This window comes from Athene cunicularia, assembly GCF_003259725.1.
Source record: "Athene cunicularia isolate RWA chromosome 9 unlocalized genomic scaffold, athCun1 chr9_part1, whole genome shotgun sequence".
In the NCBI taxonomy this organism is placed as follows: domain Eukaryota; kingdom Metazoa; phylum Chordata; class Aves; order Strigiformes; family Strigidae; genus Athene; species Athene cunicularia.
In genome coordinates, this window is record NW_020799110.1 from 6,377,485 (window position 1) to 6,395,130 (window position 17,646).

At 39.1% G+C, this 17,646-nt stretch overlaps 1 protein-coding gene across 1 annotated transcript in view; it reads left to right on the plus strand.

Moving 5' to 3' along the window:
* Positions 1–17,360, plus strand: part of FNDC3B (fibronectin type III domain containing 3B) — a 169,306-nt gene extending 151,946 nt beyond the window's left edge. Inside the window, exons 23-25 of the mRNA XM_026855141.1 lie at positions 720–886; positions 4,145–4,272; positions 13,813–17,360. Of these exons, the coding sequence (XP_026710942.1) occupies positions 720–886; positions 4,145–4,272; positions 13,813–14,124 (607 nt within the window). The 3' untranslated portion in view covers positions 14,125–17,360. The remainder of the gene's footprint in view (positions 1–719; positions 887–4,144; positions 4,273–13,812) is intronic.
* The last annotated feature ends 286 nt before the right edge of the window (positions 17,361–17,646 follow it).

Below are 17,646 nucleotides of genomic sequence, written 5' to 3' on the forward strand. Positions count from 1 at the left end.
ACTTCGTGGCATGACTTTTTCTTCTTAGCCTGCTCTCAAGCAGAGCTGTCAGCTAAGGTGTTCCTGGAACTCTGAAGCTGCCATCCTTTCCCATCCTTCATATCCCCCTCGCTATAATCATGCTTTCCCTGTGCCTTTTCACTCAGACCACCACGTGTTCTCTCTGAGCCTGTTTTTGTCTCTGCTGTTCGGCTGTCTGAATTCTTCACAACTGAGAAGTGTGCAATAAATTACACGTATATTACGCAACCTGCGTGTTCTGATTTAGAGTTACTCTGGCTTAAGATGGCACAGATTATTATAAGATGTGGTCTTAACGTGTGAGTAACATCCAAATCAAGAAATAAAAGACTGAAAGTATTAATCTTGCTTTAAACATGCTTTTAAACCAGCAGCGCACACGATGTATTGTAGCAGAACACAGGTTGAATCCATTTTGATTACTGGCTAGCAGGAAACACATTGACAGATGTTTTTCCAGATAATTCACGTAATCACTTGTCAAGATGAGTATTAGTTGCAAAAAGGGCAATGAACTTTTTTCCCTAACTTACTAATCACTGTTAGTGTGTTAATAACATGCCATTTTTATACTTGCCTTTAACAGCTCCGCAGAGCTCGTTCTGCCAGTTTTCAGTGTGGATGCCTTGTGCTGATACGTGTAATAGTGTCAGTGCTACTCCAGTGTAACTACATGTTCCCATTTTTATTGTTTCCAGGTTTATTCCGATTTACAGGGGACCAAGTCATACATACAAGATACAAAGGCTGACGGAATCCACTTGTTACTCGTTCAGAATACAGGCAGTCAATGATGCTGGGGAGGGACCTTTCTCAGAAGTATCTACCTTCTGCACAACTAAGTCAGTCCCACCTGCAATCAAAGGTATGTAATAGATTTTTTTACATGTAAGTAACATGTAATTACTTTAGTAATTGGTAAGTATGCAGTGAGTTTGTAAGGGTTAACATAAGCCCATGTGAAAAATCAGTTTCTGCTGCTTGTGTATTTCTGAGAATTGTGAAGTTAGATTATGGTGGGAAGCTAAATTATCACCCCCAAAAAAATCATGTAAACAATATAAATGTTACACCAACCACTGTTGTTACACATAAACTGTTAAAATGCTGCTGCTAACAGTAATGTTCACTGGGGGATTGCTCTGGATCACTGCAGCAATTCTGTAAGGGATGTAACAGCTGTAGTGTATGCGTGTACACACCGACTTAAGCATTAAAGTTTTTAATGTTTTAGTTGTGTAGGTGATGTTCAGCATAGGTCAGCTTATTTCTCCTTTGATGTATAAAATTAATTACAATATTCCACATACATAAAGCATTAGATTTAGAACTCACTTAGCATGAGTTCCACTAGAAGAACAAAAGGCCTAACTAAATGAACTTTTATAATGAAACATCTTTTACTATGTGTAAATTTTGGCCTAAGTAATTTTGCTCCTTTTTTCAAGGAGAATGATTAGAAAGGCAGCGGATTCGCTGTGTCGGCTGTCAGGTAAACTGAGCTGAAATCAGATGCACTTTTTTTTCACGTGTGCTTAGAACTCCTTTGTCAAGTCAGTACCATTTACTGCAAGAAGCAGCAATTGGTAGTTTGTCAGAGAGGTTTCATTTGCTCCACTATGTTCTAAAATCTGGCTTTGGTGATTTTCACACCATTTGTAATCAAAGATTTAGAGAGGGGAGAACACTACTGGGGTGTAATTTCCCTAGTCCCTGGGTTAGCTGCTCTGAATCACCACCGGGAAGAACAACACTCTGGAGCACGGAGAGAACATTGGGAGACTGTCTTGACTACGCTGAAATCGGTGTATGCCAGAATCCCACCTTCATTTCTACCTGGATATCCCTGGGGTTTGGGCATTTGCTTCAGTGCTGCTTCTGGAAGAAGATACCTTTCTGTATTTAGTCTAAAGTTTGAGGGTAAATACACTTACCCAGTGGTGAATTATCCTGGTTCACTTTATCAGGCAGTTGTAAGATCTGCCACCCAGAAAAGCTGAAGGCAGCTCGTGCTGGCAGAACCAGGCTGGCATGGGGGCTGGTAGCAGGCAGGGTGTGCTTCACACTGTTAGTGTCTGCACATTGTCAGAGCACCTGGGCACAGCTGCCTGTCGCTCGTGGATGCTGAGTCCGTGTTGCTGTTGCTTCTCTTAGCTGCACTAAGTGGGTAAAACTAGCACAGGGGTGCTGGCATGCACTGTAGTCACATTTTCATTTTGCTGGATAGAAATCCGTTTTCTGAAATTCAGATCTTGCCTAGGTTTTTGTTTTGAACTCCCTGCCTGCCTATTCAGTTCTTGTTAAATATGACTCACCCACAACTGAATATCAAGCAGTAAAGATACAGTGCAAGTACCAGGTCGTGTGTGGGCTGGGACCACAGGTACATGACAAAATACTGGCTGGAACAGAGAAAAGGGCACAACAAAAACTGCGTTAGCGAACGCTGCCGTGGGAAGGTAATGCTGTAGGGAAAAGAGATCTGTTGAGGCAAAATGATGATGTTGATTCCCTTCCGTATTTGGAGCAATACAAAGGAATGTATGTGATAAACTTAGTACAGTTTTTCATGTATCATAAGCACGTCTTTATTATCCTATAAAGTTATCCTAGTTACTCACTTAGTGATGCCAACCCTTAAATAGTATTGTAAGTGTCAGACAGAGACCTAATTGTATTGAGGTGAGGGATGGAAGGAGGAGGAAAAATAATTGAGAATGTTGTCAGCTGAGATGAAGGCATCTATTATCAGTCTCTCAACACTGGCAGATGTGCAGAGAGAAGCAAATGGATATTGATTACATTTGGGTCTGCGTATGATTCACGTGTTCCTCTTGTGTGGTAACAAATTAGTCTAAAATTCATGTAATGTATGCAGCAGCAGGAGCATTTGTTTCTTTGATAGGCTCTCCTGTTGTCTGTTTTCGTAGGGCTGGGAATTGCCTTTAACAAGCTCATGTCCTTGCACGTGCACACGTTAACCACTTGGTAAAGTGTTCAGCGCTGTTGTTTCTCCCAGTTTCATTTTTTTGGGTCATGTGGTTGCTTGCTCTTCCTGCTCAAGAGGTTGGTGGACCCTGGATGCTCTTGCAGTTGTTTTGATGCCTTCCAGTAGCAGATGCTTAGTTGTACATGTAAACACGCTGCTGCTGTTAGCACTCTGCTCAGCTCACCCGCAAGCTTGCCATCAGGCATCGTACAGCATCTTCTGGCTTTCAGGTGGTGAGACATCCTCTCCCAAGGATGTTCTCTAGAGTTTCTCTAGAGTTCTGGTGAAAGCACTAGTCTAAGCCTGGCTAGAAGTAGCAGGTCTGATCATCTGAATGTCAGGCTCGGAATTAGATATGAGCCCAAGTCTTTAAAATTATGCTTGTAATTTTGCTTTCCGAGCTGGACTTCATCTCTAATACAGAAGATTATTTAGCTTCCCTTCTCATATTCCTTCTCCTATTTTTTTCCTGAATGAAATGTTTGATATTATTCCTGACTTTCAATGACATGTAGCATGGGAAGAATACGCAGGCGTCTCCACTGGCACAGGTGTTTGCTCAGAGCTTCACGAAACTGCTGCTTTTTATTAATTAGTGTAATTCGTGAATTGGCTTCTGCTTTGAAAAGATCAGTGCACAGCACTGCAATTGAATTTTCAAAGTTCGAAGTTTTCTATCACATCCGCTCCCCGCTCCTAGCAGCTCCCACAGCTGACAGATGAGAGATGCTGTAACAGTTTACTGTCCTCCTGCAGAAGTGATCTGGGTCCTACAGTAAACTTGCCAAGAGCTTGATAATCAGCTCAAAATTTCACCCAGTTTTCTGTGGATAGTGGTGTTGTTTAATACCACAAGATGCCTGAACTGCTTAATCAGGCAAGACTGTCCTGAAATAAATAAACCTTTTAAGTCTTATTTGTTTCATCCAGTAGTGATGGCAGTTTGATTTTTTGGTCATATATATATATATATATACACACACACACAGTACGGGTTATATGCTACTAACCCCTGTGATCTCCTGAAGTTCTCTTTTTAAAATGTTCTCGTATATATTACAGTGCATGTAAAATGAGTAACATTTCAATGCAGTCTTTATATTAAACGTTAATGCATTTCATTCTTTATTGTAGCCCCTCGAGTGACACAGTTGGGAGCAAATGCCTGTGAAGTTACCTGGGAAACGGTCCCACCCATGAAGGGAGATCCTGTTGGTTATGTTCTGCAGGTACTAGTTGGAAGAGAATCTGAATACAAGCAGGTAGGAAAATGGTCTTGTTTTAATATTGCTAAATTGATGACATAACGGAAATGTTTCTGAACATTCACTGTGCTGCTTCTTTCTACTGTATTGAATTACACCCTATGGTGATGTGTCAGGTGAACTTTGGTAAAGGCTGAGTCAAAATTAAGGGCTGTAATAGGTTGTTTTTTCCCCCGAGGGAGTATATAGAACATCATTATCTTACTGGAGTGATTTGCACTCTCTCCATAGTTAATCACTATTCCTAACTGAACTAACCTTTTAAAAGTTACAATTCTGTCCACCCATGCTTGCTTCTGCACTGGCTGGTGCTACTGTTGTCCGAAGATGAGAAGATTAAGTAGGTAGATTATCTTCCTTGTTCACTAAGCCAATATCAAGACCCTCCATCAGGAATTTCAGTCAAATACTCATTGGTTTGTTCAGCCATCCCGCTCCTACCTAAGGATGCGTAGATGTGTAACTGCTGTGTATCAGCTGCCCCACAGAAGACTGTGTCCTTTCTTGCACTGTGGAAACAGAGTGGATGAAGTATGGCTGATCCTTCTTTCCTTGTCTGTCTTGATCAGAGATCACAAGTGGACGTTTCCTCAGAGCGCCTGAAATGGAACAATTCACTGACAGCTAGATCTCTTATTTCATTTATCACATCTCTGTGTGATTTACAGTGCACTTCATCTGTGCCCTGTCTTCTCTCTGCCCTTTCTTTCATTGTCATATAGATTCCAAATAAGTCTGAATTAGGGAATAAGACATGTTTAACCTTAAATTAAACTCTTAAAAATAGGAATAAGGTAGTATGTTCTTTGCTGTCGCCGTTCCTCCTCAATCTATTTTTGAGTTACTGTGAATTAATGAATTATCAAAAGTAACATAAATAAATGCAAGACAGTTCATGGGAGTGCTAAAGATTCAAAAACTAACTATTGTTTTTGTCAGGAAACATTTTTGGTGCTGGTATAGGTAATAAAACCTCTGTGTTAGCTTCTTAAGGTCAGTGGGAAGTGGATAAGTGGACCTGTTTTGGTGTTGCCTGATTTACAAAGTAGCCTTGATGTAGAACCTCCAGTACAGCTTTAGTAAGCATAGCTTCAGTGCTTAACATGTTCTGGATGTCCTTGGGAGAACTGGGCATGGCTTCATGTTCCTTGCAGCTAGGTGATGGCTTAATCTTCTGTTTTGCTGATCAAGGGTGCCAGTTAAAGTCAGAGTGGAAAGAGTAGGCTTATTTTACTGTTAATAATTAAAGGATATAACCAAGTAATACAGAAAATAAGCAATAAGAAAAATACAGAATAGTACACATAATTATTAGTATATACAGTTAATTGTAGAAAATAAGAATAAGCAATGCAATGCACCTAATCATTACTACATGATGAGGAGAACAGTGATTAAGAAAGATCCATCACCACTTGCATACGTTACCAACATCCAGTTCAGCAGCTGCTGGGCAGTCCTGGTTGCCGCGAGGATATGTAGAGCCTGTCCCTGCAGGCGGGAAATCCTACGCCATGTGTCTGTCCATAGGTGAGTTATCCAAAGTTGCAGCAAGAGGGTCCAGCCTTATATACCAAAAAGCAGCCAGTCAGAATGACTTGCACTTTTCTTTGAGCAAAAATATCTGGTTTCATCCTTCTGTTGAATTCTACCCAAAGCCTGACCAGGGCTCTGGTGGGAGAACCAAGGGAGTTTCTCACAAGGCCAAATACTTGGGTTCTCAGCTTTGGAAGGGAAAGTCAGATACACGTTCTCACAACATTTCATCCTCATACTGATTACATATTGCCTAAGCTACATCTTTCACTAGTGAACGTACATATTTCATTAATGGTCAGATACTAATTAGTAATGTGTAATTAGTAATAACGGTAATACAGATTTTACTAATTAGAAGATACTAGTAATGGCTAACGGTTGGATGTGAGGTTCATCTAGAGGTCAACTTTGTTTCAGGGCCTATTATTCAGGCCCTAGTACTACATCTTTGCAATCAAGAAATTGTGGTAGGAAAAAACCCAGCAACAAAGGAAATAAAATGTTATTTCTGGGTCTGATATTGAAGGCCTTTGTTTCTTGTGAAGTATGACCCTGACGAGGGGTGTTTTGCTTGAATTTTCACAAGTAAGTCACTGGAAGCAGCTCCTGGCTGGGATGCTCAAAGCTGACACTGTGGCTTCTGTAGTTGAGCTGGCTGATAACCAGCCCTGGAAAAGAGGGAGAGTTCCACTGTTTCACCTTCTCAGAAATCAGTTTCACCCAGCAAAATTATTTACCTTCATCATGAATGTGGGTGTTGTCTCAGCCCTGGGGCACATTGACTGACTTAGTGTCCATAAGTTGAGCTGCAGTAGCTGTGTGCATGCTCTTAGCTCTGATTATGTGAATAGGAGGTAAAATATATAAACATCTTTGGGTGATTTTCTGGCTAATGCATTTTGCTTTACCATTGTTGTGGCATGCATGTGATCTCTTGCTACTATTTAAGCTGAAAAATAATGGTGGTGATATGTTACTTATGTTTGAAGTGCAAGTCCTAAATTTACTTTTAAATCTGTTTTGTTCCCTGCAAGTGGCATATATATTTTGCATATGTATCTCAAGGGGAATATTATATTAGAGAAGTTTTACAAATTGTTTTGAAGGGTTGCACAAATGAAAAATACTGTAAATATTCAGGATATTAAATACACCCATGAGAGAAAACAGTGTCTTAAGTGAATGGAGCTTCTATAGGAGTCGCTGATGCATTTTGCAGGATCCAGGGATAGTGTAGCTTGATGAGAAGGAGATAAACAGCTGCACGAAGTAATTTTTTATGTCCCACTATCATGGACATAAATGCAACAAATCGCTATTTATGGGCTATGCAAGACTTCATATCACGTGTAGGGTTGCTCATCCTCAGATTCTTTCCCCTTCGCTCACCCTCCATGACACAGTTGTCTCTGGTCTGTGATGTAGAACCATAGAATATCTCACGTTGGAAGGGACCTGTAAGGGTGACATGTTTTATACCAGCTCAAACACAAACGAGTTTCACAGAATAAAAATCCACTTTTAAAATCACCTTAAAATTGCAACTTTTCAACTAGTTAACATATAAAACTGCTTCTCTTTTACAAGGCTGTAATCCTGTCAATAGTCAGATCACTTTATCTGCAGCAATTTAAAGGCAACTGTTTAAGGCAAGACACTAAACAATTTTAACCAGGAAGAGATGTTACAAACCCATGGAACCATGTCTCTGTGTCTACTCCCAGTTGATTTACTTCGGATGAATACAGCTGACAGGTGACCAAAACCAACTTCCTCATTTTATCTTAGAGCCCTAATTCTTGCTCTCAGTGATTAAATGAGTAAAGCTGATGAGTGTAAGTTCCTGTGCAGGTATATCCTGGAGCAGAACAAATCAATTAAAGGATAAAGCACTTAGTAAGCATTACCATCTGTAGAAGTGACTATGCACAGCAGAAATCAAGATGATGATGCGTGTCAATCTATCGTTTTGTGTAGGGAACAGGAGAACGTTTGATATATGTCTAAGTTTCTCCCCCAGGAATTTTTACAAAGATAGTGTTATTCTGACAAACTTACTAGGAAGATGCCAGTATGACTTTAGTGATGTTGGCTTAGCATTCATGCTCTGTTACGTTTTCTAAAATGATGCGATAGTGTTTTACTGGCAAAAAACATTGTATGCTTCACGTAGTAGATTTTCGTCTTTTCATCTAGCTTGGGAAAGGAAGATCCTATCATTGTGAAAACTGAGATAGAACTTCTTAATGATGATGGAGTTTCAGAACGCGAGTATGTCCTGTGACTATTTCAGGAACAGTTGTGCACACGTTGAGCACAGAGTTTCCCTAGGCTCAATGAGAATGCTCACAGAAACCCTTACTCAGGTGGCAAATGTGACACTTGATTCCTATTTCTGGGAAAATTTGACTTTACAGATCTTGGTCCAGCTCTTTGCTGGGAAGCCAAAGGTGCAGAATGTGATGTTTACCCATAGTAATTTCATTAATAGAAGGAAAAAAATCCACCTGGGCACTTACGATTAAGCATGTAGTAGTCTGCCTCAGTTGGTTCTGGCACAGAGCTGGGTGCACACTGAAGTAAGTGGCCATGTTTCACATCCCTTACTCACACAGCGTAGCTCCTTAGTACACAGCACTGATTTTTCTGGAACTGCCTGTGGGCCAGTATAAAAGAGGGCATCGTAACACCTGTAGGGTGTTTTGTGTCTGTAGTAAATAAATATGGAAAACTCATTATGAAATAAAACAGCGATGGGAGAAAACAATGTCTTATTAGCCATCTGTTAACTCTCAAAGTTTGAGCTCCTTATTAATCTGCTGCTCTGTGCGCCATCCTAGAGATGAAGCTCTTGAGATGTAAGAACAGCTAGGAGCAGAGCACTGATCTGTACTTGCACCTCACTTACTTTGTAGAAGCAAGTTCAAGTTACAGGAAATAATCATCTTCATTAATTTATAAATTAATAAACTAAATCACTTTAGCATTTCCTTCCCTTGCTGCAGCAATAGCCACTGACATGCTTTTGGGTAAAGCTGTAATTTCTCTCTAGATCATCACATCTGAGCTGTCTCCCCACCCTGTAGCCTCATGTGTGCAGCCCTCCATGTCCCAGAAGCCACTGATTTTCCACTATCTGACCTAGCGGAGGTGGTATCAAAGTACTCAAAAGCCCTTTTTTTCAGACTGGGGCTATAGCCATCCCTGCCCTCCGGGGAGAACACATAAATATTCCTCTGCTGAAAATTACCTGAAGAACTGGATTTGCAGGAGCTAAACAGATAACAATTTATCTCCCTAAAAAGTGTGCTTAAAAAAAAAAAAAATTAAATACGCCTTTTCCTGTTTCTCAATGATGTGTTCCTTTTTGTGTATTTGTTTGCTTTATCTGTTCAGATACTTCAAAACAGCAATAGCCTATGACAGTTCTTTCTAGGAAATATTTTTGTTTGTTTACAAATCAAGTTTTAAATCAGCAGATTCCAGGAACCGGTGACCTAGGTTTGGTTTTCTGTTTCTTGCACTTTCATGTAAGCAAAGCTTACTCAGTCAGAACTTAGCTTTAAATTGTGTTAAAATCGTCTCCAGCTTTGCATAGCTTTAATCTGGAGTTAGGGGAACGGGCTGGGTTGTGCAGCTCTAGCAGAAGCTGAAGCGTGGGCTAATGATTGTAACCCTCCGCAGTTTTTTAGTTTCCCAGTTGAGCAGCTCTGGGGATCAAATCACCAAGGAGCCAGCTCTTCCTAAGAGCTGACCATGGGAAATGAGCTGAGCTTTAAAGCTTCTTTAGCCTTAAGTTGTTTGCCAGTTGAGACAAAATGTTCTACCTTTGGAATTTCTGAATTTGGACGCAGCGGTGTTCCATCGGATTCTGCCACAACTCTTCTGGGAGAAAACTGTCCCCAAATGCTTTCCAAAAGAAGAGACATGGGTAGGGTACACTGGGTGTGTAAAAATCCCCCAGCAATGCAGTGGGAAGCCTGCTGTGGTCTGCACCAAGAAGTGGATGCCTACAAGAACCCAGCTCGTCTTACCAAGCTCTAGGTTTTATTATTGTTTTTTCTTTATTTGTGTCTCTGTGGACATGCAGTCTCTGAAATACATTCAGTACACTGTTAATTTGTGTAAACCTCTGATTAGCAAAAACCTGATTTTCCTCCTCTATTTTAAGTAACAAGTCAAAGGCGGTTGTGCTGGTTGCATGCCAAAATACATCATTGTCCAAAATACAACACACTCATACAGCAGGCACTGGCATATATTATTAACACTACTTGCATGGAGTGTTTTCCCTGCCTCCTGATGCTAGTTTTGTATCGTGAGATGGAGTAAATAGTTTTCTTTCATTAGAGCTGTTCAGTGCAGCCCACCTCGCGGAAGGTGATCTGAGGGACGCTTGTTTGCTTCGTTTGGGAGACAAGGCTGTCCGTGCTTAAGGGTTTATGAGCATCTCAGCAGTGGAGTGAGGGAAGTTGATTTTAAGTTTTGATAAAATAATAAGCCAGTTTCTGAAAGAGAAATCTGTTGGATGCCTTAGAAGAAATTAAACCTTTTAAGTGGGCATGGTTTCTAAACAGATTGGATTGATTCTGTGTCTGATTCTTGATCTTATCACCGTACAGAATAGGCTTTTATTAATTAGTAAGTACACTGGTCGTTGCAAATGAGCTCAACAACCAGGTAAGGTTATCCTACACTCGCCACTGTGTTGCTTATAGAGCAATTGTGACTGTCATTTTTATTATTTGGAAAAGATGGAGGGAGGTTGCAATTGTTTAATGACATTGGTGAAACGGAGGCTTCCTTGCCTAGAGGAATTCTGAGCTGCCTAGCTTGATCAGTAGGATCAAATGCCGTAACAGGCTTCAGCAGAAGCCTGTTATTACTTGTGATGATATTTTCATAGAGGGAACCAGGTAAAAAGCTCATGGTGTTTTTATTATATTCTCAGGTGCCTAAACAGAAAAGCTGGTTTTTAGGAACTAAAAGTTATAAATTGGATCGCCACTTTACTTTGACTTATTGGCCACCAAAGCATAATGTGCTACATATAAAAAGGCATGCTGCTTTATACAGTTATATTTGGTTTCATATTTGTTTAGCAAATTTAAAGACCTTATACATAATTACCTTTTTTTTTTTTTTTCCTCTGTTCTGTATGCGAAGCCCATTCATAGAGTGTAACTGTTGACAACCGAGCACACATCTTTGTGCTGAGGGCATCCTGCGTTGGCTTAGCCTGGTCCTACTGCAGGCACAACTGGGCTGGAGCCAGTAGTGTCTCCAGGGTGCTCGCTGCAGCCTGTCGTGGAGGATGTAGAGGCTGCTGTCAGAAGTGAATGTCAATTAAGAACAATCATTTTTTTACCTCTTACTGAGAAAGGACATAGGTCCACTGGTGTGAAATACTCCTCAAACCACTGAAAGCAGGACAATCTCCACCCCCTTCCTAGCTCTAGTGTGGGAAATGTTTTGTCTTTATGATTAGTGAATATAAATTCATGTAGTCAATGTACTTTTGACTATTTTTCAAACTTTCTTTAAAGACACTCTCTTCTCTCACTTGACTGTATGGCCTTTTTCTGAGCAGTGCTGTTGAGTAGCTGGCTTGAGTGAACTTGATCATCTATATTTATTAGCCTGTAATGAAGATACAGGTCTTTGATTTAGCCAAACTTAGCCTCCAGTTACACTGGCATTCACCACCCTGATAGAACAAAACAAGTGAAAAAACAATTAACTGGACAGGTTTTTTTCAGTGCGAAGATAGGTTGTATAGATCCCATCCCTAATATCTGTTAAATGAAATCTGTGAGGCTTAGATTGTAAAATCTTTATTAAATGTCATTATTTGGATTTTACTAGATTTTTATTTTGGTTTAAAAGTGGTCATATTGATTGCAAAGGATTATTTATGGCAAAGGCAGGTAGAGCTTCTCTGATTATATGTGTCAAAATTAAATAAATAATTACAACAGGAGCAGAAAACATACCTTCCTTACAGTTGTTTTGTAAGGATAGATCCTTTGAGCTACCATGTCTGAGAGCCTAAAGAAATGGGAGCTAGGTAAGTCCTTCAAGTAGAAGACTCTGGTCCTGGGGAAGAACACATCCTTATTTAATAACTCTTGAGCCTACATTTACATGCCCAATGCATGCAACTTTTCTTTGCACGATCACTTATATTTGGAAGTAAACTGAAATATTAACCACCTACAAGATGTAGTGTTAATGATGGATTAGGTGGAGAACAGTTGCCCACAGCAAGTGGGGTATTAGAAATGAAACTGCTGTTGGAAAATCAACTGGCAAAGATGTTCTTGGGATGAGGTATTCTTTGCAAACAGATTTTTTCAACCTTCACGTTATTTCTGCGGACCGCTGCAGCACTTGCAGTTTTCTTTTCCCTGCAATTACTGTAGTACTGTAACGTAATGACTCACTTTTCATTGGTGTTGGGAAGACAAGCAAAGACAATAAGAAAAGCACTGGTGCATAGCTGTAGTTAATCAGAGAGGTTTATGGTATGAATTTGTTGTATTCCTGTCGATTTGAGCTAGAGTGAATTTCCTGTGGATGCTGAGCATGCTTGAGGAGGGTAACGTAATTTTGTTTAAACATTGCTGCTTCCTTTATGCCTTGGGGCCAAGAAACATGAGGCAGTTAGAGGACTTCTACTTAGTCTGGAAAGACAGAGTTACCATCATTCAAACTGTACTTGGAAAAACTGTGAAAGTTTAAGAGGAGGGGAGAGAACAAATGAAAGAAAACCCTTGATCGTTTGTCCCAGACCACCTCAAGAAATCAGCAACTGGCTTTTTAACTGAGGGATGAGTCTCAGGGGCAAGCATGGGCAGGAAAGCTGGACTCTTTAAGTGGTGTTTAGCTGAGCATATGTCATCTTTTTCCTCTTGTATTTCTTACTCCGGAGTAATGCACAGGATGTCTTCTATCAGCTCAGGTTTAATTTCCCTCTTGTTACCCTTTTCTAAGTGGAGTTCTTCCCTGTGGGAGGAAAGAACCTCCTGCAGTGAGAAGGAAAGCAACTAAATGAGCAGAAGTATCTGAACTTCAAGATGTTGTTTTTTCCAGCAGACACAGGCACTTTGTGACATGTTTTTCATTTCATAAAATACCAGTTTCAACAACCATCCGTTATATAAATTGTCGACTGGTTATTTGTTTTCAGAGCTCATAAATGTTTCCAATGGCCTTTTTCCATTTAAGTCACAGAACTGTCTCTAAGATACTCAGTTATCTCTCTTCTTTCTCATATTGTGACTCATGCTCTCCAAGTCATGCGGTACCTGCATTTGATTAATATAAATACATGGTGGGTTTGGATTGCTAAAGAACCAAATACAGTGCAACCGAGAGAAGCTTTTTTTATAACTTAGTAATATTTGTTTCCACAATTCTGAAAGTGTAATTTCTGGCAAGATTGCTGACCCCTGAGAGAAATGTGAGGAAAAGTACATTAAAATAATAATTGTAACCAATTTTACAATTACACGGTGAGTGTCTGGCAGTAACCTTAGTTTGCAGGTTTTCTTCCCTTTGGTGCCAAACACAGTGCTTATGTCTTAGACGTGTTTGAGGCATAGAGTCACATTTTAAGAGTACAGAAATATGTCTGTAGTATTTATTACACCCAAAAAGATGAGTACATCTTACGGATGATATATTGTCTGAAGTCTTGTCTGTCCTGGTGTGCACTGACCGTTGAACACTCTGTATTGAGACCTATCCTGGTTGGACGTGTCTTACGTAGTCCTCCACATGCCTCTGTTTTTCCAAAACCTGCACTGACCTAGTGAGTCCCTTCCCTCGAGAGCTGCAGGAGTGTTTCCTTAAGAGACTCAGACTTGACTTAACGTTCTAGCTCGAATCCTTGCGAAATCTAACGTTACTACTTTTTAAAATCGTTTGATGCTATGAAAGGGGGATGAGGTTGTCTTGCTCTTTGTATTTGACTGTGCTCGCTGTTTTGTTTTGAAGGTGTATAAGGGAGAAGAGACCACATTCCACATCTCAGGCCTTCAAGTCAACACAGACTATCGGTTTCGCGTCTGCGTCTGCCGTCGGTGCTTGGATACCTCACAGGAACTTAGTGGACCTTTCAGCCCATCTGTTGCCTTTATGCTTCAGCGAAATGAGATCATGCTTGCAGGAGAGATGGGAAGCATAGATGATCCTAAGATCAAGAGCATGATTCCTACTGATGAACAGTTTGCAGCCCTCATTGTTCTTGGCTTCGCAAGTTTGTCAATTATATTCGCCTGTATATTACAATACTTCTTTATGAAGTAGAGAATTCAATGGAAGTTTGAGATACAAATTTAACTAATGCTACGCATTATAATCCACACATTTATTCAGATACTCCTTTTTTTGAAATCCTTTTGTTCTACCATACATTTTATATACTTCTCTTGTTTTTACAGTTCTAGCTTGAAGAAAGATAAATCAGTGTTTTGATGCACCTTTTTGAAATTCAAAACTAGGAAGTGGTCAAACTGGAGAAACAAGCAAACCAGATACCAAAAGCAAGATTTTTATTTTTTTTTTCCTTCACAGTTTCAAAATTGTCACCAATTTGCCTTTTCAATGGTGGTTTTTTTGGTTTTTTTTTTTTTTCACTGAAGTTCGTGCAGTCTCTTATTTTATCTTATTATTTAGGAAATTTTAATCATGAGTCACTTTTTTGTCTCTTCTTTTTCCTTCTAAACATTAGTCACAAGTGTGTATAGTGGTAAGACTAGAATACAGTGTTAGTCAACAGTACCAGGTTTTCCTTGAACAGTATTAGCAATGTTGCCTATGAATTAATCACTACATTTGCCCCAGTTTTCTTCAAGATAAAACGTAGGTTGTTATTTTAACTGTTTAGTGCATTTAAATCGGAACCAATATCCTGCAGTTGAAAAACCTTTTTAATTATCTCTTATTTTTACAGTTACAACACTATAAACTGCCTGTATAAGAAATCAAATAACCAAACTGCATATAAATTATGAAGCATTATAGATTATTTTTTTTTTACCATTTTGATTCCTAGCAGTAATTTTAAGAGGGCATTGTGCAATAGTTAGTTATTCCCGTGTTCAGCTATTTAAAAGCTGCTTTAACTTGTCTGTTTGTCACTGTATATAACTATTCCTAATCTAATACTAGATATTATTCTATTACGTTCAGCCTGATTTATATGATTAGAGCTGGTGACAGCTTACTGCCTCTACTGAATTAGGTGAGATTTACACTCAATGTAAGCAAACTTTACTGTCAGTTGATCTTTTTTATTATAATTATTATATTTTTTTGGAGGGGTATCCATTTTATGGAATTTTCTTGGAGGTATTGGAAATTAGATCTGTTTATTTTAAATACTTTAAATGGGTGTCTATGCTGTTCTTACCACAGGGCTAATTGAAATAACTTGGTACATGGCAAAATTCCGATGAGAGTCCTGCAGAGGAATAGTCCCTGCTCTGATGGGAGTGTCCCCTCTCCTGCCTGCCCCTTCCCAGACACTCATTTTAATCCATCAAGATACTAGATTTTTAACTCTGGAGTCATTGGGTTATTTATACTAAGTCAACATTGTGTGAGTACCTCAGGGACATAAACGAGCTGGAGGTGCAAATAGATTCCAAAAGGGTGCAACAGACACAGTGTATTTCCCTGCCTCTTGTTTTTGTATATTTTTGCTACTTGGTTTTGCTTTATGTCCTAGCTATTTTGTGCTCTGTCTTCATCGTCTAAGATTCAGTGTCCTGTACTAGCATAATATTCCCTTAACCAAAGTAATGGGGAAAAACAACATTATTTTTGTTTTAGGTTTATTTATACTATATACTGCATACAGTACTTTAAATACCAATTACAGTGCAATCTTTTATTTATTGTAAAAAAATAAAAAATAAAAGTGTACTTATGTACTAATCCCCTCCCCACCCTCCCTGTAGCATGTTATATTTTGTCTGTTTTATACTGTTGTACTTTAGGTCAACTTTTTACCTGGCAGCATTCCTAGTATTATTAATCTTCTTACATTTTCATGTGTTTTTGAAGATGGGAGCATCTAGTACATTAAATGCCAAAAAAACAAAAAACAAACAAAAAAAAAAACCACCACATTATCAGTGATTCAAACGTTTACATGTATCCAAAAACATAATCATCTCTGGAAAGAAAGTGCTAAGATCAATGAATTATTCTGTGTGCCTCTCTAGATGTAGCAAATATTAGAAATGTTCTGTATTTTGTTATTGACTATAATTAGTTTAATTTAGCCTTGCAAACTAATGGCATTGAGCTAAATATATATATTTTTTTTGTTTTTGCCAAAGTCATGGCTCGTCAAATTTATTTACATCTTATTTAAATTTATTTGTGATATGAAACTTTGTGACCTTGCATCTGTATTTTGTGAGCAAAGCATATACAGCTGTTTTCAGTGGAGGAGAAAAGAGTGTATTTTTTAAAACAATGAAAACACCGCTAGTTTGGAAACCTGGAAATTTGAATAGATTCCCTTCTTTTATTTTTTGGAATATTATTTCAGCAGTGCTGCTATGAAATCCAAGTTTGACACCTTTTTAAAAATAAAACACCTGCTTTAAGAATAAAAGAAAAAAAAAAACACACCTTGCTTTAGATGGTTTGAGCGATTTTGAACGTTTGAAATATAAATGATACTAAAAGCAGCGAGCAGAAGTGTAGAGAAAAGCAATTTCAAGGTTACACTTAAAGCATTTCTGTCACTGCTAATGAGTTTGGTGTCCCTTACAATCATGCTAACGAGAACACCCAGCCCAACCCTGAGGTGGTCGGAGAAATTATTCTGTAGGGGTTGGGACAGGCCCTAAATAAGTTAATTTGAAGTTCTTTTAGTTTGTATATTCTGCCATAGTGATTTGATGGTCATTCATATATTAACGAAAGAATAAAGCACGGGGATGTCACCGCTGAGCCACCGTTGCTGATGCCTTGTCTTCTCCCGTAGGTCTTTGTGCCCTTTGATCCAGCAGGATCGGGCCTCGAATCCAACCCGGGGGCTCTCAGCTCTCAAAGAAATTATTATGAACCACAGCAACGAAAAAGAGGTAGAACGACACACTAGGTATTTAAAGCCCTTAAGGAAGGAGAAGAGATGTTTTTATATTGTTCTGCCTTTTTCTTTATGAACTTGAAATGTTTTCTAATCCTGTTTGTTGGCTGTAGTAGCTCAGTATTCAGTGTCACGATTGAGAAGTGCCCTAACTGAATGTGTATGAACCTTATCCTTGCACAGTTCTTTAAATTGAAAAAAAAATAAAAATGTTTTTACCTCACTATGGGAACATACATTCCAAGCTTTTCAACTTTAAAAAAAAAAATAATCATAAGTTTTCTTGTATTGTAAATTTTAGACTATTTCATATGCATTATATTAAAACTGCCATATCAATTTTAATGTATAGATTTTGCAAATACTACACTATGTATGTAAGACTTAACTGTATCTGTAGTGTATATGTAATATATTTATGCCCAATAAATGTTTTAATTCTTTCTGATATTACCAGGAATTTTCTGAATTGCGTACAGCCCTTTCAGTCTCTGTGGCCCCTTTCTGGGAGGTCAGAGGTGTCGCTGCAGCCTCAAACGGGAGTGGGAGCCCCAAATTTAACTTGGGATGTTTCTGGTTTGTAACTGGAATGACTTTTGTGTAGTTAGGGAAGTGTTTGCTGGTGCAGTTCAGCAGTTTATGAGACCGTATTTTCTTAGAGTGAGGTAAATACGCAGCAGGTTGCTGGTCCAGCCCCTGGAACGCTGAAGTTCAGCCAGGCT